Below are 23,402 nucleotides of genomic sequence, written 5' to 3'. Positions count from 1 at the left end.
AGGTGGTTCAAAATTGGAAGTAGCTAATTATAGGCCGATCTCTCTTTTGGGATCATTCTCGAAAATTTATGAGAAACTTATGCATGCTCGTGTTTTAGAATTTTTAGATAAGAACGATTCTCTTTTCGAAAATCAATACGGATTTCGGCCAGGAAGATCGTGCGAACATGCACTGCTCAATGCCCAAAATTCTATACTACACTCTCTGAATAAGAAACAAATTTCCCTACTGCTCCTGCTCGATTACAGTAAAGCCTTTGACGTGCTTGATCATGAGACCTTACTTAAGAAGCTTGACCATTGTGGGATCAGGGGAGTCGCGCACGAATGGTTTAGATCTTACCTTTGTAATCGATCTCAATACGTAACTTTAAACGGAACTTGCTCTTCTAGCATGCCCATAGTTTACGGCGTACCTCAGGGTAGCATTTTAGGACCTCTCTTATTTGTAATTTATATAAACGACCTACCTGGAATTAGTGATTTTGCAAAGTTCATCCTTTATGCCGACGACGCAAACATATTAATTAGTGGAACCACCCTAGAAGAAATACAATTAAAAGCTAATCAGCTAATTTCACGTCTTGTAGATTGGGCAGGTGCTAATGGGCTATCTTTAAATGTAAAAAAGACGTGTTACATGATTTTCACTAGAAAAAGAATCGACTTCAGCGGCTTTAATTTGTCCATTGACAACACTGTAATCGAACGTAAGACTGAAGCAATATTTTTAGGAGTGATCCTAGACGAAAAGCTCACTTGGCAAAAACACATTACGGCAGTTAGAATAAAGATGGGTCGCTACCTCGGAGTTATGTATAAGCTAAAGCACCTTCTACCTATCAAAGCCCGCCTAAACATTTTCCAAAGCCTTATCCAATCCCATCTAAATTTCTGTTCTTTAGTGTGGGGATTTGCCTCAAAATGTCACATTGAATCTCTGTTCACCAAGCAAAAGCAGGGAATTAGAGCTGTTGTGTCAGGATATGTAAATTATAGATATAAAGACGGCAATCCCCCGGAGCACACAAAAAGTGCGTTTAGATTGCATAATATCCTAACAGTCCATAGCGTCATTGTAAAAAACGCTCTTATTCTACTACACAAAGTAAGGAACATGCCAAGCCTTCTCCCTAAATCCATCAAAGAACTTTTCCCTCACGATATTCCCACCTATAATTCCACATACGAACATAACCTTTCTTGGTTCACAACTTACAACGGCCCAACATTTAGAAATACTCTTTTCTTCAAAGGACCCATGCTCTCTATTACAAAACAAAGTAAGGATATAACTATTCCAAGTTCTACCTTTTCAATTGAAATCTTTAAAAATTCAGCTAAGCGCGAACTCCTCAAGCTGCAAAGCTCAGGAGACGATGAAAATTGGCCAAATTTCTTACTTTATAGTATACCTGGGCTAAGAAAGTCTCAAAGAGAAGGGCGCTCGCAGATAGACTACAACACCGAGTTAGTAAGCGACAACGCGTAAAGAAAGATCACTCGCGACAAATGACCATGATCTTTTATCAACAACATATCATTTTAATTTCACTGCCATTATGCAATGCCGAATTTACATCTGCCGCGCAAAACTTTTTATCTATTATTATTAAATAGTAATTAGCATGTTTACAAATTGCGACTTCAACCAGTTTTGCAGACCGTTAGTTATATAGTACTTTTAGTAGGGCATTTATTTTAATATATTTTATTTTACATTATTATATTTTAGTGTGACTTCTATAATTTCATTTATGTAATAACCATTGATTAATAAATTGCGGCACACGCCAACCTCCACCGTGGGGTTTCAAAACAAAACTATAAATTACAAGTTGGCTATTTTTTACTCATTGTGTGTTGTGTAATACAAAATTATGTCATTGTAACTTACTGTTTATTTCGATACGAATTTCTATAATACAGACAGTTTTTTTTCCTACTCTTGCCGAAGGCAAAAAGATCGTAGGGAATAAGTAATCGGGTTTGGATATATGAGGTGGCCCGACGGTCCTACGTTGATGACAAAAGTCTGCTCCTTTGCAATACAGACCACTCCACTATAATTATGTGTATTGGAAGCGTCTGTTATGCTGCGCGCGACGCTAGCCATGAGTAAATTAATTACAGTGATGTTCCTCCTTCGCAAAGTTATTTTCCGCAATTTTCTGGATTCATTTATTGTTAATGCGCGCGGCGCTACATTGGTCAAATAAATCGTCAATTTTTACCATGCGCGAATCCAACTCATTTATTAAAAACATAGTATATAAATATGTTGCACTTTTTTTCCAGTCACACTTTTCACTCGAAAGAATTAATGGCACAAAATACATGTACATTGTAGGGAAAATTGATCGAGCGTGGTTTAACCGCGGCGAAATTCTTGTTTATTCGTGATTTTAAGTGATAAAAAAGGATCAAAGCGACTAAACGTTCAGCCAACTTATTAATAGAATATAACAGACATTAAAGTTAGAGTTAATTAAGCTTAATCATTGTGTTTTACAGCCCTTATATTTAATTATTGAGGGCTGTAAAACACAATGATTTTGCCATAGTTGAGCGATTCAGACTGCACCTGGGAGATAATAAATATACCACTTCAGAGTTAAGGGTAACAGCGTCATAAAGATCAAAGGGGTAGGAGTGGCTAGTCAAAAGAGTGCAAAGGTAACAGCTGAGGTGTCCTTAACCTTCAAAACTCGATAACTACCGTCACACAACAATCAGGTGATATTGTATTTATAAAGCCGAGTATTCGGGAGGAGATCTCACATTCGAACAGTTGTTAACCATGTTGTGCTTCTCAACTCTTCTCTCTATACTCGGAGTACTCCTCACTGCGGAGTCATCTGTCGACGAGCCCGGACAAAGACTGGTAGAAAGACGCTACAGGGGATTAAAGTTCGGAGCAACAAACCAGGACTACGTTCTCTTCAAGCCACGAATGGAACCGGTGCAAGAATCCTACTCGCTGTGCGGATGGGTGAAGAAGATACTGTCTGGTAATAGCAAGTACTGGTTTGCTTACGGAACATCTAGTGATGTCGATGAGATCCACTCAGCAGATACCGGATTATTCCGAACGTTAGGCACAATGTAGATATGAGTAGCAAGGTAACTGACCAGCTAGGAACATGGAGACATGTCTGCTATACGTGGAGTCTCACTACTAGAGCAGCTAGTGTGTACTATGATGGGTTACTTCTAGGATCAGCCACAACCCCCTCTGGTAGAAAGGTCGGTCTAGACGGGTATGTTGTGCTAGGCAATGAGTTTCACTCATACGGAGGAGACTTTAATTTTCCATTTGGTGGGGAACTGTTCAAGGTGAATCTGTTTGATAAAGAACTGAGTGCTGCTGAAGTGAAAGAAATGGCGGACGGTGGTCTCTGTTCCGAAGTAGAAGAGAAATACGGACGAAGTAGGTATCTGAAATGGGAAGACATGCTTCTTGAGGAGAAATCAGGAAATGTAACAGAGATTGATGTAGGCTGCACCCCTGAACCAAAGGAGGAAGATGGAGAGGAAGAAAACAACAGCACAGAGGACTGTGAATGTGAGCAGGGGAACAGAACAACGTTCAGCCAGTGGGACCTGCTACGAGGAGAAAAGTTCTTCAACAGGACGGTCTCCGTGAGTTGGTGACAGAACTGAAACAAGCCTGGGAAATTTTAGGTAAGCCTGTAGACTTAATCATGTTCATTGTTCATATTACAAGCTGTTATTTTGTTTTGTGAATAACATTTAGTTTAAGATATTTATCTGTGCAGTGTTTTTTGGTTAACAAAGTTTACTTTGTATTGTATATTAAATTTTAGAATACATTTTGCACTATCAATTTATCCTAATATCATAATATCGTCGGCAACTTGGTCGTTTACCTCCGGACAGTCTATGCAACTTCTATGCAACGTCCGTGCAACAACAAAAGAACCGTCTATGCAACGTCTATGCAACGTCCCTGCACAATGAACACTCTATGCACACTCCCTGCACGGTCAGTCTATGCAACGTCTATGCAACGTCTATGCAACGTCTATGCAACGTCCCTGCACAGTACCATATGAACACCGGCTACTAGCCGGCTACTAGCCGGCTAGTAGCCACTTTTGTAATAACAGCTCCTCAACTTCACATTAACAACCGGCTACTAACCGGCACTTGAAAAGTGGTCACTAGCCGGCTACTAACCGGCTACTAGCCGGCTAGTGACCACAAAGTGGCTACTAACCGGCTACTAAGCGGTCACTAGCCGGCTATTAGCCGAGCTCTAAAGCAGACCTACTAGTAGCCGGTTCCAAACCGGCTACTAGCCGGCACTTAGAAAGCGGTCACTAGCCGGCTACTAACCGGCTACTAACCGGCTAGTAACCACCAAGTGGCTACTAACCGGCTACTAACCGGTCACTAGCCGGCTCTAAAGCAGACCTATTAGTAGCCGGTTCTAAACCGGCTACTAGCCGGCACTTGAAAAGCGGTCACTCGCCGGCTACTAACCGGCTACTAACCGGCTAGTAACCACCAAGTGGCTACTAACCGGCTACTAACCGGTCACTAGCCGGCTATTAGCCGAGCTCTAAAGCAGACCTACTAGTAGCCGGTTCCAAACCGGCTACTAGCCGGCACTTAGAAAGCGGTCACTAGCCGGCTACTAACCGGCTACTAACCGGCTAGTAACCACCAAGTGGCTACTAACCGGTCACTAGCCGGCTCTTAAGCGGACCTACTAGCCGGCACTCGAAAAGCGGTCGCTAGCCGGCTACTAACCGGCTACTAACCGGCTAGTAACCACCAAGTGGCTACTAACCGGTCACTAGCCGGCTCTAAAGCGGACCTTCTAGTTCCAAACCGGCTACTAGCCGACACTTGAAAAGCGGTCACTAGCCGGCTACTAACCGGCTACTATTTGAAACTTGTTATTTGAAACAAATTGTAAATGTAAAGCACAACGTAAATGTAAATACCACATAATCAATCAAAATGATGCTCGCAAATCTTTGCACGTGCAAGTTCATGTAGTAATCATCGTTACCATGGTTACTATACAAATTCCGTTTTTTACCTAACAAATATAATTCTCTGAATTTTAAATAAGATATTTAGTACTAAAGTATAATGATGAAATATCGTGGGGTCAATTGTCGGGGGGTCAATTGTCGGGGGGTCAATTGTCGGGGGGTCAATTGTCGCATTGCTATACCTGTGAAGGTATGTGGTACCACGCTAAGCGTCACATGAGAGGGGGGCACGGACGAACCAGGACTGATTCAGCTGCAATGGACTTGGCACTCTGTGAATTTATGTGGTTGAAGAGATTTAATCTTACACGTTCTGATGTTTCTGTTCGTAAGAGTTTTAACTTTGAGATTCCTGAGCTCATGAAAAGAACCTTTGGTTGAATAATGGGAAGTTTAATGATTATCTAAAATATATAATTGATGTTGTATTGCATTTAATGAAGTCGTAGATATATCATAATTTTGCAAACTAACCAGATTAATTGTTTTATTTCATGAGGACACTATAATTATTTATATTATATATATTTGCTACCATTTTACTGACACCAGGGCATCAACTTTAACACGACGTTCCGCAAAAACCGTAAAAGATATAATACTCAAATTTGTTATGACTGGGCCTTAATGGCCTTCAAATCAACATAAAAAAATAAGCAAGAATTTCGCCGCGGTCACACCACGCACGATTTTCCCTGCTCAAACCGTTAATGTTTGCAATGAAAAGTTTAATCTTATTGAGTCAAAAAAAATAGGATATTGCATTATTTTGTTGTCATGTCATAAGTTACGAAAATATTCAGTAATAATATAAGTTGCTTAATTCATAAGTACAATGTTTTTAATCGTAATTTATCATTGCGCGCGTGCAGGATTATAATCGAATATTTAGTACGCCGCGCACAAATGTGGGGCTAATTTATTTAAACGGCATCGTTTGACAATTGAAATTCGCGTTGGATAAAACAATTAATTAACACATAGCTGTCGTCGCGCGCAGCAAAACAAACGCCAATAATACCCCCAATTTATGCAGAGTGGTCTATATTGTGAAGGCGCAGACTTTTGTCATAGACGTAGGATCATTTTTTCACCTCATATATCCAAACCCGATTACTTATTCCGATCCCTACGATCTTTTTGCCTTCGGCAAGAGCAGGGAAAAAAATTGGCCAAGAAATAAGAATTTTAGTGCCCAAAATTCGGACTTCCAAGTGGTGTCAAAAACGTGAATTAAATAGGTAATAATAATTTTCACTGGGAGACTTTGCGGCAGGAAACTGATCCGGCCTCCTAAAGTCTTGACACCACTTTAGGGTTAATGGGTTCCTGCTAGTGTTAATAACAGGTAGCTAAACCTTTGTGGCAAGTGTTGTGTGAGTGCTAGCTTCACTGAGCTTATTTGGCCAATTTAGCCTGAGCAAGCTAGCTCGAATTTCTCACGCAGAACTGTTTACATTGGTTAATAGAGACATTGGTTAATAGTGACCACGGTTGTGGTTAGGGTTATGAATAGCTTCGGGGTTAGGGTTAAGGTTGGGATTAGGGTGTCTGTAAAACCGTTTTGTTTGGCTGCAAAACCATAAAAACGGCACGTGAAAATTTGGGCGAGCGAATTAGTTAGAGCCGATTTCTATACATGGCGCTAGCCAGCGCTAGCAGTAGCCGGCACTAGCAGTAGCTGACGAACAATATCGCAACTATATTGCGCTGGCCTGCGCTGGCTGACGAGTAATATCGCAATTATTACATTTTGAAAATAGACGAATGCTCCGCTTGCTCCCACTTTACTAAGAAACGATCTATAAACCGAACCGAAACTGATGGATCCCAAATTATTTATGATATGGGACGCATCAAGTATCATAGTCATTTTTTAATCCTTTTATCAAGATTGTTTAGGTTATATCCCTCCTTTTGCATAAGAATCCCTGCAGGGACGTGATCAGTGAAAACGATGTGATCCCCAATTGAGTTCTAACGGATCACCGCAATCGTTAGGATTTGACGTGACACCATGCATGATAGATCAGATCAAATAACCATGGGTATAACGAGCCCTGACGGACCTGCAGGCCTTTCCAAAAACTATATAAGTAGCATTAGCCACCAACTTATTTATCCCTCGTTCTTTACATCGTTCTTTACTATACATCATTCTTTACTCTTAATCAACATGCGGACCAGAAGAAACAGATATACCGCTCCTACACCTGCTCCTAAATGCGATCACTGTGGGTCTACCGGTCACATCTCCTCAATCTGCTCCAGAAGGACTTACAGTCCCGACCTTCCCTCCCTCAGATGTACTGCCTGCATTCGGACTGTTAGAAGCGCTTACAGAGAGGACCCAGATTATCTACAGATTATAGTACACATCGATCCGTGCTCCCTGCACTCTACACCCACAATTCGACCAAACAGACCTATCCCCACCACCAATCACCGACTTAGAACCTCTTCTACTTCAAGACCTACCCCACCCCCTCCTCCTCCCACTGTTCCAGGACTAGCTCCTCGTACCGCTGCTGCTCCTCGTACCGCTGCTGCTCCTCAACCGCCTCAACCTCCAGCTCCTCAACCTCCAGCTCCTCAACCTCCAGCTCCTCAACCTCCAGCTCCTCAACCTCCAGCTCCTCAACCTCAGCTCCTCAACCTCCAGCTCCTCAACCTCCAGCTCCTCAACCTCAGCTCCTCAACCTCCAGCTCCTCAACCTCCAGCTCCTCAACCTCCAGCTCCTCAACCTCCAGCTCCTCAACCTCCAGCTCCTCAACCTCCAGCTCCTCAACCTGCTCCTGCACAGCAACCTGTTACTGATCAACAACCTGCTCCCAATTCTCCTCAACCTCCTGCTCAGCAAGCTGCTCCTGGACACCAACCTGCTACTGATCAGCAACCTGCTCCCAATGCTGCTGCTGCTCTGCCTACTGGTCGCAGAACGAGGCGGATATTTTCTTTAGACGGGGTTATAGCGGAATACGACGCCGTTGTGCAGCTAGTCAACTCTGGTCTCTCAAAGTCTGCCGCTCTGGAGCAGATACACATTTCTCGGAGTCACTTCTCAAGAAAGCGATGTATCGCTGAAGCAGCAAAAGTTGACCTACCAGGTGTCCAACACGCACTGCTGCAACTACGAGACGTCAGACTTCCTAGTGTTTACACCTTCGCAAACGAGATCTGCAACCGTAATCTTGCCACTCTTAGGACCCTTTGTACCCAAGGCGTCGTCCTAGCGCCCAAAAACAATTACACTGCTCCTCCACCACGAAGAAATTGAATGTAATCAGTTTTCAGTATTTTTTTATTTTTCATAAAAATGTTGTAATCGATTTTGGAACTTACTTTCAAATAACGTGTTTCAAATAACTTGTTTCAAATAATTCATTTCAATAATTTGTTTCAAATAACAAGTTTCAAATAACAAGTTTCAAATAATTTGTTTCAAATAATTTGTTTATTTGGCAATAATGAATTATAGCCGGTCTGATTTAGAGTCGCCTAGAGCAGGTTAGTACTAGCCGGTTAGTAGCCGTCTACTAACCAGCTAGTACCCACCAGCCGGCTAGTGACCGCTTTTCAAGTGTCGGCTAGTAGCCGGTTTGGAACTAGAAGGTCCGCTTTAGAGCCGGCTAGTGACCGGTTAGTAGCCACTTGGTGGTTACTAGCCGGTTAGTAGCCGGTTAGTAGCCGGCTAGTGACCGCTTTTCAAGTGTCGGCTAGTAGCCGGTTTGGAACTAGAAGGTCCGCTTTAGAGCCGGCTAGTGACCGGTTAGTAGCCACTTGGTGGTTACTAGCCGGTTAGTAGCCGGTTAGTAGCCGGCTAGTGACCGCTTTTCAAGTGTCGGCTAGTAGCCGGTTTGGAACTAGAAGGTCCGCTTTAGAGCCGGCTAGTGACCGGTTAGTAGCCACTTGGTGGTTACTAGCCGGTTAGTAGCCGGTTAGTAGCCGGCTAGTGACCGCTTTTCAAGTGTCGGCTAGTAGCCGGTTTGGAACTAGAAGGTCCGCTTTAGAGCCGGCTAGTGACCGGTTAGTAGCCACTTGGTGGTTACTAGCCGGTTAGTAGCCGGTTAGTAGCCGGCTAGCGACCGCTTTTCGAGTGCCGGCTAGTAGGTCCGCTTAAGAGCCGGCTAGTGACCGGTTAGTAGCCGGTTAGTAGCCACTTGGTGGTTACTAGCCGGTTAGTAGCCGGTTAGTAGCCGGCTAGTGACCGCTTTCTAAGTGCCGGCTAGTAGCCGGTTTGGAACCGGCTACTAGTAGGTCTGCTTTAGAGCTCGGCTAATAGCCGGCTAGTGACCGCTTAGTAGCCGGTTAGTAGCCACTTTGTGGTCACTAGCCGGCTAGTAGCCGGTTAGTAGCCGGCTAGTGACCACTTTTCAAGTGCCGGTTAGTAGCCGGTTGTTAATGTGAAGTTGAGGAGCTGTTATTACAAAAGTGGCTACTAGCCGGCTAGTAGCCGGCTAGTAGCCGGTGTTCATATGGTACTGTGCAGGGACGTTGCATAGACGTTGCATAGACGTTGCATAGACTGACCGTGCAGGGAGTGTGCATAGAGTGTTCATTGTGCAGGGACGTTGCATAGACGTTGCATAGACGGTTCTTTTGTTGTTGCACGGACGTTGCATAGACGTTGCATAGACTGTCCGGAGGTAAACGACCAACTTCCCATATCGTCAGGTGATTTTGAAGGCGCAACGGTAACGGAGCGGTTTATTTCTCACTTTAAATTCTTCCACGACGGGAAGAGTTGCGGAGATGACTGATTCTTCTTGAGGAAGATTTCACACACAGATTTAACTGTTGTACTGATAGAACAATTACAGACATTTTTTAAACTGGGAAATTAATTAATCTGTTAGCTTTCTGAATTCTTAGTTTTACAACAGTGTTACGTTAATCAATAGATCTTTACAGCTTTAATCTTGTTGACATCATTTTTACTCCGAAAATTTAATTTTCATTACGCATTTTTTGGCAACGTTTTTATTTGACAATTTAGTGTATTGTTTTAAATACGATTCCTGTGACAATTCTAGATTAAAGTTTTTCTTCAGCGACGAATTTCATCGAGTTCCAATAATAATTGTTCTCAATAACAAGTGAAATGTGACGCACCAACATAATTTAAAATATAAAACTTGTAACTTAAGTGATAGAAACTTAAGTGATAAAAACAAGAATATCTATGAAAGCGACTAAAAGTTCAGCCAACTTATTAATGAATTCAGGACAATAAACCAGGTGATGGGTTTAATGAAATTTAAATGAGGTGAAGCAATAATTAATCATCACACCTCCACTCAGAAAACTACTTTCTTAGACTTAGAGTTCCTACACTAGTCAAAAACTCCCTACTAGATGATGGAGTAATAAGTAATAATTAGTAATTAGTAATTAGTAATTATTAATTAGTAATCAACCTGAGAAGAGTAGGAGAGTGAGTGAGAGAGGGATGATGGAGTTATAAGTAATAATTAGTAATTAGTAATTAGTAATTAGTAACTAACCTGAGAAGAGCAGGAGAGTGAGTGAGAGAGGGATGAGAGCGGAGAGAGGGTCCCTTATTCCTATCCAGTCTAGTAGGCGGTAGTGTTCAGAGGAAGTGTCACCAAATAATATTAGGTAACACGGTGAGAGTATTGTGATTAATAGCGCACTGAACATCCTGCAAATAGTTATTTTATAGGAGGAGGGGAGGGGGGTATGCGATATTTGATTCAATGGTTCGATTTTTTTAATAATTGTCTCATATCAAACAAACATGACGTAAGTTCATATTAAATATTATCAAACCTCTGTTTTACACAAGTTGGATGATTCCTGTGGTATTTCTGCGGCCATATATAAAGACTAGTAACAAACAAGACAGCTAATCCCAGAGATACCAGTATCGCCTTCCAAAGAACCAGGTCGAAGTTCATCAACATAGTATTATCTACTTGAAGAAAATTGTTAATAAATGTTAAATAAATGTTAAAAGTCTGAAACGTTTACAGAAATGTAAAATATCCAAAGTTATATTGTTATAGTAACCAATTCATAGTATCGTAGGGAACGCACGAAATCTGAAACAGTGACAAACAAATAAAGGGAGTCATTAGATAGATACCAGTCCCTAATTGATGTGGCTAGCATTATCAAACAACTTGTCGTGCATTAACGTACTCTTCACATGGTCAACAAACTCAGCAGTGTACGATTCACAATGAGCCCATATTCTACTATGCCTACTTGCCATGTGACATATACACTATACAGCTCTTGCTCGGTAGGAATCCTTCGACAGGTAGCCCATTTTGTTGAAAATCACAGGTCGCATGGCAACTAGGGATCTCCACTGTATAATATATGAGAATACTCGGCTGACAAGCCCTCCAGCATAGCTTCTACTGCAGTTTTGCTGAGTTAATATGTTCACTGTGTGGCCTACATGTCAGGAATTGCTATGTGTGATATTTCAGTTGGGGTCGAAAAAGTCATGAAATAGCAAATTTTGAGAACGTTTCGTGATTGGACTGTGGGTGAGATTTGGAGCTTACGTATGGATGACTGCTGTACTCTGTGGAAAGAGCGCAATTTAATTCAAAGCGTCAAACTTAGAACAGTTATTCAGCCCCATATAATGATTTTCATATTAACAACAGTAACATTTTCATAATAACAAACGTGATTTTCTAAATGATATAATGTACATGGTTGGTTATTGAAATCAAACAGGGACTACTAAAACTGCATCCTCATTCTTCATTTCTTCATGCAATGAATTTTAACTCAAATATCGTAACTTAACTTTCAAACAACCTTAAGATAACCTTATAGTGAAAGAGTCCAGCTCTTACGACTAAAACGTAAACAAAATAATTTTAATTCACTCGAATCCAATCTCAACAGAATAAACACCTTGGATCTTTCGGTTATGCCATAAAATAAACCAACTTGTTGTAACTAAAACTGCTTCTTGATAAGTTTCTCCAACTTTCTAATTCTACTGGAGTCCTGGTCCGCTACACTAGCTACATTCTCAGAGTCCGAAATATTCGCGGTCTTCTTAAACAACTCAATCATGTCCATCTGTTCGGACCTCTTGAACCCTTTCATTTCCAAAACCTTCTGGAAATCTCCAATATCCTTGTCAGCCAGCAGGTTGATATAACTTTCCACAAAAGCGATCTGGGACTCAGAAGGAGCCATGACCAACTTGAGTATCATTTCAGCTCTAACCATGCCCTGGCTAACAGTTTTAGTAAAGCTAGGAGCAGGTTTCCTCGCTACAGCACTCCCCAGAGAGGGTAGCTGCAGGAGCACTGTCTTCAGAGAGTGAGTATCCAGTAACAACTGCTCAGCTCCCACTGTACTCACCGGCTTACACTTGTAGATCTGGTTAACGTACTTGGGTATGAAGCTGTTAGCAAACTTGAGACAGTAGTTGGTAAAGTATTTCCGGGAGTTGTGGAGGAGGTCTCGCACTGCGGGCACAGTCGCTGCTAAATGGGAGGTTATGGAGGTAGTGTACGCGCTTTGATCTCCTACTGAGTCCAAAGTAGACCAGTTAACCTTCAACATGGCACTTAGTGCAGGCTCACAGAGTGAGTCTAGGTGGAGGACTAGTTCCTGAAGACACGTGGTGATGGTGTTGGAGAACAGCTCTTGCTCGCTGTTGAAGGAGATCTTTTCAGCGTACGCCTCCTGGGCTTTTTCCTTGATTTTATCCTCGAGTTGCTGGGTTGTTTCTAGGCAGTACTCAGACGTGCACAAGACAATGCAGATCATAACCACTTCTGACATTGCTACTTTGTTGTTGTCCTTGTCTTTCAGCAGGGATGAGGCGAATCCTGGTTATAGTAGGGTGTTAATTATTAATCAACTCTTGAAGAATTTAGAATATCAATTCCAGGCACACACCCTACATAAGTTAAATACATGGCACAAAATATAATTTAAACCTGAAGACTTGTTAGGGAGACTGGGCATTAGAAGACTGCTATGATAATTTTGGAGATGTTTCTTGAATACTTCCGTTAGGTCAACCAGAGCTTGTCCCTGAAATGATAGAATAAGGTGTTAAATAACATATCAGATCTTTACAATTTTATCTGTACATGCAGTGCTCTACGATATCTCTCTCTGAAATGAAAATTTCGCACTTTAAAGACTAATCTATTCTGGGTTCCTCTATCACCAAAGTGTAAATAAATAATTTGTATTACTTAAATCCTGACTTCCCGACTCGACGAACCTGCGATAGCTGAGAACACTGCACAAGACACTTCTTGTAGAAGACGAACAGGTCGGAGGAGGAGGGTAGTAGTGGAGCAGGATCTCCAACCTGGTAAGTAGGGACACCTCCCTCCTTTAGCTCCAGAACAAACTTCTCTACCAGCTCCGTCAGGTTTACATCCTGGGAATCTATATACACGTTCAAGTACATCTCAAAGCACTGTGACATTGCGTTGTGGAATGATTCTGGTTCTTTCTTTTCCGTTTCTCCGTCTGTTGCAGAGTCCAGTTCCCTTTTTGGTTCTTGTTCGAATCGTTCCATTAGAAGCTTCTCAAAAGCTTGGGTTTTTTGAACTGCGAAAAGGAGCAGTTTAACATCCAACTCCGAGACACGATTTTTCATCTGCTTCTCTAACATTTTCCGTGTGACTTTACAGAAATCGCTGGCTATTTTCCCCGGCATGTTCCAGTGCTCTGGAAATATCCGGGCACAGTCCTCTTCGTACTCGAGAAAACACCTCTTTAACCAGGCATACCTTCTATCACATTTATCTAACCACGAAACTTCATCGTATTCCCTAAACAAGGATTTGTACTCGGTAAGCTGACGATCCACAAACCAGTTAACAAGATCCTCTTTCACTCGGGGCTGCAAAGCGTCCACCACTAAACACGCATCAGCTAAGGATAGCTGGCAGTTTAACTTACACTCATATAAACTGTGAGCCTCCTCGAAATCTCCTCTTATCTGCGCAGCTAGATCCCTCAGAAGCTTGTCAAGTTTATCAGAGAGATCCTTTATTTGCGGGATCTGGTGATAGGGAGTGAAATGGTGCATTACGTACATGACTCCCTGTAATAATGGGGCTGCTTCATCGTATTTTCTATGTTTAATAAGAGTGGCTAGACTCTCAACACCTCCTACTAGCATGTGCAGGTGGTTGAGAGTGGTGATGGAACTAGTCAGGTTCTTCTTAGCGTGGTCCAGCTGTTTTATATCGCTTGTTATCTCTTTAACGGTAGTTTCACTTTGCTCTGCCTTATCTCTAATCTCTTTTATCTTGTTGAAGAGAGTGGCGATGCTCTGTTTGGAACTCTCGAGTGCCTCTCTGCCGTCTTCAGCGGCCATGGTTTGTTCCTTGATGAGATGGCGTATGTCATTGTCAAGTTGTCTGATTTTACTGTTCATTTTGTGGACCTGAAATAAAGAAATGTTTGGTTACTTTTGAGGAAGCTTGAAAGGTCACGTCATGATCAATAAAATCCGAGAGGAATAATTTCTATTTTACTTTTAGTGTGATAGAGACCTGTAAACAAATGCAACAACTTTAAATTTAAACATCAAAACAGAATGTGATAAAACTTACAACATCATCAATATTTGTCAGACTCTGCTCGGTGGGGAAGATGGTGTTGATATAGTCGATAGCTGAGAAATCTTTGCAGTGTAGCGGGTCATTCGAGGGCAGCAGTTCTGCTATAGCAGCCTCAACTTCGGGATCAAATTCCAGTGATATGTCATTTTCCAACTCCGTTATGCATTTTTCCATGCTTAAATATGGAGTGAGATCGTTATTATTTCGTTTAATTATCGAGGGACTCTAAAAAGATTGAGAAATGAAGATGATATGCGCGCCCACGATAATCGTATGCTTCATTTCTGTGATTCAAGTAATTTTGTCTTCGCGCCCTACAAAAACACAATATTTTACCTGTGACCAGGAATTGGCCGCTATTTTTGCATCATTCTGCGATCATGAATTCTGGTATAAGTGAGAAAGAGGGTGAGATCAGGTTGCTATGTTGGTAGAGGTGGGGCTTGGGGACAGTAATTCAATATCCTATCCGATTGTGTGATTTTAAATCGGAAATCAAGGCATGATACATCTTCAAAGTAAAATTTTCACGTAGAGCTATCTTTATTCGAACAGTTTCATAGTAAAGATTTCCAGTCGTAGGGTGTTAATAAATAATGGAAAACAGCAGCGTCGATAAACCACAACTAAAACTTGAAAGTGAGGATCTCAAATAAAAAGAGTAAAAAATATAACTTAAATTAAAGGCTAGATTTCAGAACTAGATTTGAGAAATTTCGTCACCATTCATCGTCTTTGTCGTGGGCGTCTCTATCTCTAACAAATTTAATATCTTTAGATGACGAAAGTTTTTTCACAAGATTTTTTCTTTTTTCGTCCACAACATCAGGAAGAATTGAATCATGGATGTGAACTTCCTCTATTCCATCGGAAAACAGTGACACACGTTCTTTGAAATGTTCTGGAAAGTTTACAAGCTTTTAGTTTATAAATTATTCAATACAGGCAGTAACTAAAAACATAAATTTATAAATATAAGCACTTTTTCTCAAAGTCTAAGGAATAGAATGAGTTGAACGAACAAATCAAAATGAAAATAAGGACCTAAATTTCCATAATTACCTTCAGCATCGATGTACAAACTTTCATCAGGAACATCGAACAATATATTAGAGCCAGCGATCCCCTTATATCTCTGTCTGCAGTCTTCTAACCATATTCCAGCTCCTTCTTTTGACATCTCCTTGAAAGGAGATACAAATATACCGAGAGGAGCTCCTGCAAAAATAAAGAAGCTGAAAAATGTGCTTTGGGGTGCAATGACTATCAATTTTTTAAATAGATGCTCATGATTATTTTCAAGCAATTATGCATATTATTACATTTAGAATGTTCAGCCAGGCTTTGTCCCATATCTGGAACATTATTCTGATTCTTATGCAAAAAAAGAGGACACTCTTCTAAAATAAAAAAGCTAAATGGTAACAAAACAGAAAACTGAAAGACTTACCCTCAAACTCATCCCCGCGCTCCTCGCGCCTCAACACCCAATACCACCTCTGAACCCTGCCCACCCAGACAGAGTGAGGTCCTGTAATCCTCATGTTATCATCCGGCACCTGCAACAAAGACAAGTCCTCCTGTGTTCTCGACATTACAGAGTGACCCACGTACTCTCCTAAACTGTCTTTCAGTGGTTTGAATTTACATCTCTGATCCATTGTTCTATCTGCGATATACTCCGCCATTTCCTGGTGTTTTAAAGCAAGCTCGGAGAACTCGTAGGAGCCGTCAGGCATTGGATAAGGGTTGGAATGTTTGAAGACATAGTGAAACCACGCCCACCGCCGTACCTCCTTAGTGATAGTGTGTCTTTCCCCAAACGCTTTAACCACATTATAATACAGTTTGTAGCTAGGTTTAACCTTGCGTTGCCGTCCGATGGTTACAAGGTCCACTGCAGTGTAGAACCCTGCACTGGGTTTAGGAAGATAGCTAGCTATAAACCCGTATGTGTGGTACATGTGCGGGGGATACACTTCGAATAGTAACTCGTATAACTCAATATCGTCCACTATGTCGAACTCGAACATGCGGAGAATGCACCAGTTAACGAACTGAGGGTGGTCTTGTCGGAGACGGGGCTGGCGCTCGTTGTACAGCTGTATTGCTGACTTCAGTATCATTGTCTGTTGGGTGGAGAGGTTAGATATAATGCTAGGTTGAGTTTCATGGTATTATGACAAACGTTATTCGAATCATGTAGTTTATAAAATTATGTCTTTATCAAAGGATCAATTAATTAAAATTAATAATATTAACAATAGAGATGATATTGTGTAAGAACCTTTCTTTCTTTCTCGGTGCCAGATCCATCATCCTGTGCCAGTGTTAACTTTACGCTCTCGTTATACGCTCTCTCATCAAACTTCGTCAATCCCCTGTAATTACACGTGTATATTCAACACTTAAAAAGTTAAGACTGTAAAAATCAGCATCACCATATTATACAAATAATAATTTCACACTGATTAAAACTACAAATGGGTTCAAAAAATCATTAAACTTACTTTTCCTCAGCCTTTTTACGGAAATCCTCCCTTATCTGCTCCTGCCAGCCGAAGAAGTTTGGTTCTGCCGTCCTAAAACGGGGCTTATCTCCTGACAAGCCCCGACTGCAAACTTTCTTCTGCTGTCCTGAACAAACAACATCACTATTTACTGATGACTATTACGCATCAAAATACTTAGAAATTTATACAGATAGTGAGTATAAGTAACTACTTAAATATACATACTTATAATACATATTATCTCGGCGTACTGCCAATTCAAACATTCAACTAATCAATTCTTTTCAAGTAGAATATTAAATAAGTATCTCGATTGCATGAATAATATGTGTTTATATCACCCCCCCCCCCCCCCCACTATTACCTACCCCCCCCCCCCCCTACTATTACCTACCCCCCCCCCCTTCCCCCCTATTATTACCTGACACCCCCCCTACTATTACCTACCCCCCCCCCCTATTATTACCTGACACCCCCCCCCCCCCCCCCGCCCCACTATTACAGAAGCCCGCCCCCCCCCTACTATTACCTACCCCCCCCCCCCACTATTACAGAAGTAAGAGGCCTACCTTTGTTGGCTAAGTGCACTGCTAATCCATTGTAACAAGTCCGCAGAGAACGAATTCTTATCATAGTTGAGTAACTCTTACATTTCCTAAAGCATACATTTCAGTACATCCTGGATAATGGAGATGGATTTGTTAGTAATTTTTAATATGCGTGAAAGTTTAACTTACAATTATTGTAAAAGTGCTGTTTACAGAATATTTTATGTGGTGTGCTGTAATTAGTATTCAAAACGTGGTACGTAAAGTATTCTAACAGTCTAAATGTACGATTGAGGAATTCCAATTAAAGAGCATTTAAAATAACTTAAAATACAACTTAACATACAACGGTGAAGCAGTGGCTACCAAACAACTCGAGCCGATTCGGCAAACAAAAATAGCGGTTCAGATCGAGGTCGGCACATAATTCAGGGATTGGTAGTATTCGAAAATCATTATTTAAATTTTTGCTCTGTAGGTCAACCTTAATTAATGAAATGCCTATTTAGCGATTTTTACGTACAGTAAAACCCCGATATACCGCAGAGTTTGCGGGAAAGGCAACGGCGGGGGTTGCATTGATCGGGGTAAATTGGGGTCCGTGATAAATCGGGGAATTACTGTATCGAGTTGCAACCCTCCTATATAAACTTCGACCTTTCCAATTTGCATGATTCAATTTTAAAAGGTTACTTTTAAAGCAGTTCAAAAAAACAATATATAATTTTCTGGTCAGAATAGCACAAATCAGGCTTTCAATGAATCCTTTTCTGATGTCTAATCAGGCGATGTCTCTGATTTGAAGCGAAAGTACAATCAGGACATTTGTAGGGTTTCTCGCCCTTATGGATCCGCATATGTCGAGAAAGAGTCCCTGCCACTGAAGCAGCATACGAGCAATATGAGCATGTGTACGATCTTTCTCCCGTGTGTCTTCTTTGGTGGTTTGTGAGATTATGTTTGAAAATAGCAGTGTAGTCACATTCTGTGCATTTGAAGGGTCTTTCTCCCGTGTGGACTCTTTGGTGACACAAGATGACACTTTTGAAAGCTGCAGAATAGTTGCAAAACGAACATTTATGAGGTTTCTTTTCATTAGACCTGAGTCGTTTGGCACTGGAAGGAGAATCGTGAGTTTTAAGGTGTTCAATGTATGTGTCTTGGTAAGTGCTTGTATACGAGTACTCAGGGCAATTATAAGGTGTTTCACCTTTCTGAGAGTCTTTTTGATTTTCTAGAGATCGACGAGGGTTTCTCACTCTGGTATGAGTTTTTAAATGATCTGTAAAAGTACCTTTATTAGAAGTGACATAAGAGCATTGTGAGCATTCGAAATGGTTTTTATCGCTTTCTTCTTGCTGATCTTTATATAAGATATTGGACGACATTAAGTGCTTGGCTTGTCGAGCTCTGAGGTTATAAGATGACTTATTAGAACTAGTAATGTCAGGTGAAACGTTGCATCTCTCCCACTGATCGTCACATTCTTCATCTATGTGCTTATCTTGCCCCCTGTTGCATTTTCAGGGTCATGTCTTTTAACATTTTCTGTAAATGAAGCATCACATGTGAAATCATCTTTACAAACTGGACAACATTTTACAACACTCCCTGGCTCAGGATTTTCAGGATTTTCTTTTATTTGTATCTCCGGATTCTCCTTTTAACCACCTCTGCTTTTATGAGATTAGCATTAGACCCTGCTTTTAATTCAGCTTTGATAACTTCTGTATTTATGGTTTTTAGCTGAGATTCTTCCATGGTTGCTCTTACTGATATATCGATTTCTGCTTCAATAATTTCCGACTTCATCTCAAAAACAACACGTAATCTAATTTCTGATATCATCATGGCTGTATTCTCAGATATATCTGGTTTCGGTTCCATTGCTTGATCCACCGGCGCGGCTGTTAACACGCCTCGAATACACAAGAATCCGATTAAAACTCGTCTGATCTAGTCTCTGTCGTTCCTCCCTAATTCCTATAAAGCAAAGATGACAGTTTTATCAGTTTAAACTGGGCGATCTGCAATAGGATGTAATGAAATTATGTGACAAATTTTTTTATAAAGTTGTTTTCCACTAATATAAATAATTTGATACTATAATTGTTTTACTTTAAACTTTTTTGTCATTTAGTGTTACTTTTTATGAAAACTCATTTTAAGTGACTGGATGCTGTGGATCCTCGACAAGTAAACAACTTCTGCTTCAGGACTCTCTGACTGTTTATAGGATTACCGTTTTCCGATAGTCTGCAAAGAAAACACTAAAAATATTTGGACTACGATTGATCCAAAGATTCACTGCCTTCTGACATTAAAACGATACAGAATGATAGTAAATCGCAATTAATTGCTAATACAAGTAATTATAGCATAATACCTAAAATTTAAAAATATGATATGAAATGCATAATAACTTAATAAAAACGGTTAAAAACGCTGGAATAGCAAAAAATATAAATAATTTAAAGTGATTAAAATTCATGAAACATAGGCTGTAAAGTGTACTATCATGAACTTAAATAATAAATACTGAGACTAAAAAATTAGGAAAAGTTTGATTAATCTAAACAACTTAACGAAAATCAAATAAATTTCCTTTGATATCAACTGCTTTACTGCAAAATTAAGGAGACAAAAACGGTAATTTCATGCGTCTTGTAAACACTAAACAATAACAGTGCAGACTCTAATAATATATCTTGAGATTTGTCTCAACATGATCAAACTACAAGATAGAAGGTGACCTGTATTCGCCGATCAATTCGTAAAGAGTCCAAGCGATCGGTATCGATCTCGCATCTCCATAAGAACGAAGATCTGTCTATATACAGGGTTGCAAAAGATGTCGTACTCCTGAATATTCTCACCCTCAACTCCTGCAGTGTTCGTTCGACGAAAGTCTTTATAAAGGAGTATAAATACTCCTTCAGGAGCCCCGACAGGAATCTTTTCAGGAACCTTGCTGAGTTATTCAAGATGTCGATTGTTTCTTCTTGTGATGTAAACCTATTCATTACTCTGCGGCCACCAGAGCAAAATGCTGCCCCAACTTCTTCCACACATTTCAGAGCAGTTTCAACTCCCATCAATTTCATTTCTTCACAAATCTCTTCTATCGTTTTGCGGAATTTGAAACCCATCGATTCGGCGCTATATAGAGTAAGTCGGTATCGAGAGGCAAACAATGTAACGACAGAAAGCTCTGGGTCTTTCATGATGGCTTTTGCAATCTCATGTGAGCATTTTGAGTTCACGTCGAGGACTTTAGCCATGAATTTATCAAGCAACAAACCAAATTCGCTTTTGGAGATAAAAATAATATCAGAGAATTTGACGTCTCTGTCCGAGGACAATGTGCAGGGATTGTCTGCGAGGAGCCATTTTGCATGGTGCCTGATTTTCTCTTTAAGATGCTCAATATTGTTTGGTGGATTGTCCATTGAGATGCGTTCTGACCTGATAGTGAGCACACCTTTCGTGTCTAAATCGGTTTTAGAAAACATTTCTACACCAATAACTAGTTTTTCAAAAGTAGAGTTTAACACCGGTTTCCTACAAGTACAATCTTTGTCAGATCCCTCCAATAAAAATTGTTCCAACTCAGCGGAGCTCTTTATCAAAGGAAAGGGAGGAAAGGTCTGTTTAATATCGTTTGGTCCATAAGTGAAGCATACAACGAGTGATCATCCTCTACTGGTTTTGTCGGATCAGACTTTTGTTGTTTGGATTTTTGAGTCACTTTCTTGACTTTGGGGCACAGTTTACTAAAACACTCACTCTCATAGACGTCGCAATTACGTTCACTTGCTTTATAATAATTATCAGCTTTGATGATAAAGTCATCAATATACCACAAAAAGTTCTCGGGCAATGCACGTATCATTTCCACATCCTGGTTATTCATGTTGCAGTTCCTTCCTAACGCTAACCTGTGAATGAATTAATATGATTTATATTTCTCAACGGATGTAGGTGGAGGGGGAGGGGTGAGTGAAGAGAAATCAAGTTTAGTTTTATGGCTGGGTGAACTTTTAGAAATCATCTGAAATCGGTCAAAACTAAAATGAAACACCGTTTATTATATTAAGATACAACATTCCATAAAATACAGAATATAAACCGTAGGTAAGAAGTAGCAATACGATCTGAATAAAGGGTCTGATCAGCAGTAAAAAAGGAATGCAAATTTGACATAATAACATGGGTAAAAACAACGGTAATAAATTAAACAATTTGATCGTAATAAATATAAAATCACTGATTAGGAAAATCAGTATAATTACCTATAAGTTATATTATGATAAAACAAAAACGAATATAATATGATAATTTCTTTGTAATTTAATGTCATTTTTGGGCAGTTTTCGTGATCACTATAAAATGTTATCAAATTATCACACAATATAATCAGGGTCCAGAATTCTTTTTCGTTTGAAAGGATTTCTGATGCTTGGTAATTTCCTCCTGATATTGTCTCCAGTCGTTCTGATGAATCTTGACATTTTACCTTCTCCTTTACAATCAAGAAGTTCTTCAGAACTTGGTAAACAGTCAGACGTTGCTCCACCAGAATATGAAGGACCACATTCCATGTTTGTTGTTTGCTGGAGGTCGGCACTAAAAGATTCTGAAACCTCCGAGAGTGTTCTGATGGTGGTGGAGTCTGAATCAGAGCTGGAGTCCTCGGCCTCTTCCAATAAATAACAGTGCTCTTGTCCTAAACAATCAGGATTGTCACACCTACAAAGATTGAATTCACTCGCTCTCTGAACGAATGAATTTTGAGCATAAGGATCGTCAACAGAGCTACAATCATCAGATGAATCGTCGGATTCTGATGAACTGTTTCGCTCGCAAACATGCTCTCTGGTCACTGTTTGAGTACAAAAGTTTCTCAAATAACTGATTACATCGGATTTCGATTCTATCGAAGGGTCTATGTCCGCTCCATATGATTCTAATATCTTGTGTTCGTCTATCTTTTCCTGCTCAGAATTCACAAACTGTATGAGCTCTGACATACGTTCACTGAAGTTGGATCCCCCCTTTGAGTCTGAATGTTCATCGTTCTCTGAATGTTCATCTTCATCTGAATATTCATCTTCTGATGCTTCTTCATGCCCAACAGAACTTTTACCACCAGTTGTTTTTGTAGGTAGTATACTGTTTAACCAGACTAAACAATTCTCTTTATCGCTATCTGATCCAAGACTAATCTCACCACTGCTCTCCACAGCACGTCTGTTTCCCTTGATTCTGTGGAACTCTTCAAGACCCCATGATGAGAACTGAAGTCTGACACCCAGAGTGTCATGCAACCCTCGTGGTACTCTTTCTGGCCAGTTCTCAGGGAATGTGTGAGGATCTTCTCTCTGATTAAGTTTTCCGTCGTTAAGCTGTCCATTATTAACGAGCTGATAAGATCTCTGTCCACGGGACACACTCTCAAAACAATTACTGTACAGAACATTGCAGTAAGGTGGAAGGAACTCAGTCAGATGAGGAGATGTGCCCACGTGCCTGCCACGTTTCCCCACGTGGTTCTTGTTTATGAAGAAGATTATGTACCAGTGGTACTTTTCTGGTACATCTCGGATAGTCTGCACGTCAGTCAGGTACATTCTTTAGCCGTGCATTACCTGAGCGTACGGTTTGATTTTAGGATATCTTTAGGATGTTTCGGTATTGAGATTACGACGAAGAGATAATTAATT

The 23,402-nt window shown here is 40.5% G+C and overlaps 5 protein-coding genes and 1 long non-coding RNA gene across 7 annotated transcripts in view; 1 reads left to right on the top strand and 5 right to left on the bottom strand.

Moving 5' to 3' along the window:
* The window catches only part of LOC134820948 (CAAX prenyl protease 2-like), a 44,000-nt gene extending 33,041 nt beyond the window's left edge, over window positions 1–10,959 (bottom strand). The window contains exons 1-2 of the mRNA XM_063831616.1: window positions 10,819–10,959; window positions 10,533–10,690 (exon numbers count right to left, since the gene is read on the bottom strand). Coding sequence (XP_063687686.1) covers window positions 10,533–10,690; window positions 10,819–10,952 — 292 coding nt within the window. The 5' untranslated portion in view covers window positions 10,953–10,959. The remainder of the gene's footprint in view (window positions 1–10,532; window positions 10,691–10,818) is intronic.
* Window positions 1–23,402, bottom strand: part of LOC134820951 (uncharacterized) — an 88,102-nt gene that overhangs the window by 39,943 nt on the left and 24,757 nt on the right. The window contains exon 1 of one of the 2 annotated variants that reach the window (XM_063831621.1): window positions 6,859–6,868. The exons of the other annotated variant lie outside the window; for it this stretch is intronic. The gene's annotated coding sequence lies outside the window, so the exon portion shown is untranslated. Of the gene's footprint in view, window positions 1–6,858; window positions 6,869–23,402 lie in introns of those variants that run through there. 2 annotated transcript variants of the gene reach the window in all.
* On the top strand, window positions 2,724–10,078 carry LOC134820952 (uncharacterized). The gene is made up of 2 exons (XR_010160952.1): window positions 2,724–3,684; window positions 9,703–10,078. It is a non-coding gene; the product is annotated as an uncharacterized LOC134820952 (long non-coding RNA).
* Window positions 11,502–14,795, bottom strand: LOC134820944 (vacuolar protein sorting-associated protein 53 homolog). Its single transcript, XM_063831612.1, has 4 exons — window positions 14,610–14,795; window positions 13,262–14,440; window positions 12,969–13,065; window positions 11,502–12,857 (listed from the first exon to the last, which is right to left on the bottom strand). The coding sequence occupies exons 1-4, from the start codon at window positions 14,790–14,792 to the stop codon at window positions 11,971–11,973; spliced, it is 2,346 nt and encodes a 781-aa protein (XP_063687682.1). The 5' UTR covers window positions 14,793–14,795; the 3' UTR covers window positions 11,502–11,970.
* On the bottom strand, window positions 15,034–17,833 carry LOC134820493 (evolutionarily conserved signaling intermediate in Toll pathway, mitochondrial-like). Its single transcript, XM_063830889.1, has 6 exons — window positions 17,701–17,833; window positions 17,129–17,255; window positions 16,906–16,999; window positions 16,069–16,747; window positions 15,681–15,836; window positions 15,034–15,519 (listed from the first exon to the last, which is right to left on the bottom strand). Exons 1-6 carry the CDS (start codon window positions 17,762–17,764, stop codon window positions 15,338–15,340), a joined length of 1,302 nt encoding a protein of 433 aa, XP_063686959.1. The 5' UTR covers window positions 17,765–17,833; the 3' UTR covers window positions 15,034–15,337.
* On the bottom strand, window positions 22,009–23,323 carry LOC134820543 (uncharacterized). The gene is made up of 2 exons (XM_063830975.1): window positions 22,229–23,323; window positions 22,009–22,195 (listed from the first exon to the last, which is right to left on the bottom strand). The coding sequence occupies exons 1-2, from the start codon at window positions 23,307–23,309 to the stop codon at window positions 22,083–22,085; spliced, it is 1,194 nt and encodes a 397-aa protein (XP_063687045.1). The 5' UTR covers window positions 23,310–23,323; the 3' UTR covers window positions 22,009–22,082.

The sequence above is a fragment of the Bolinopsis microptera genome, chromosome 9, assembly GCF_026151205.1.
Source record: "Bolinopsis microptera isolate Bmic1 chromosome 9, MBARI_Bmic_1.0, whole genome shotgun sequence".
Lineage (NCBI taxonomy): Eukaryota > Metazoa > Ctenophora > Tentaculata > Lobata > Bolinopsidae > Bolinopsis > Bolinopsis microptera.
This window is presented reverse-complemented; position numbering and strand designations above follow the sequence as displayed.

Bases quoted from the DNA above. Each gene is read 5' to 3' on its own strand.
- LOC134820944 (XM_063831612.1), bottom strand. From the start codon at position 14,792: ATGGAAAAATGCATAACGGAGTTGGAAAATGACATATCACTGGAATTT. The intron at 14,441-14,609 runs GTAAGTTTTATC...TCTTTATTTCAG, and splicing joins TGACAAATATTGATGATGTT to GTCCACAAAATGAACAGTAA. The intron at 12,858-12,968 runs GTTTAAATTATA...TACTATAACCAG, and splicing joins TCTCCCTAACAAGTCTTCAG to GATTCGCCTCATCCCTGCTG.
- LOC134820493 (XM_063830889.1), bottom strand. From the start codon at position 17,764: ATGATAAGAATTCGTTCTCTGCGGACTTGTTACAATGGATTAGCAGTG. The intron at 17,256-17,700 runs GTAGGCCTCTTA...TTGTTTGTTCAG, and splicing joins AGTGCACTTAGCCAACAAAG to GACAGCAGAAGAAAGTTTGC. The intron at 15,520-15,680 runs GTAATTATGGAA...TAAACTTTCCAG, and splicing joins TTTGTACATCGATGCTGAAG to AACATTTCAAAGAACGTGTG.
- LOC134820543 (XM_063830975.1), bottom strand. From the start codon at position 23,309: ATGTACCTGACTGACGTGCAGACTATCCGAGATGTACCAGAAAAGTAC. The intron at 22,196-22,228 runs GTTCTGAAGAAC...GTAAAGGAGAAG, and splicing joins AACGTCTGACTGTTTACCAA to GTAAAATGTCAAGATTCATC.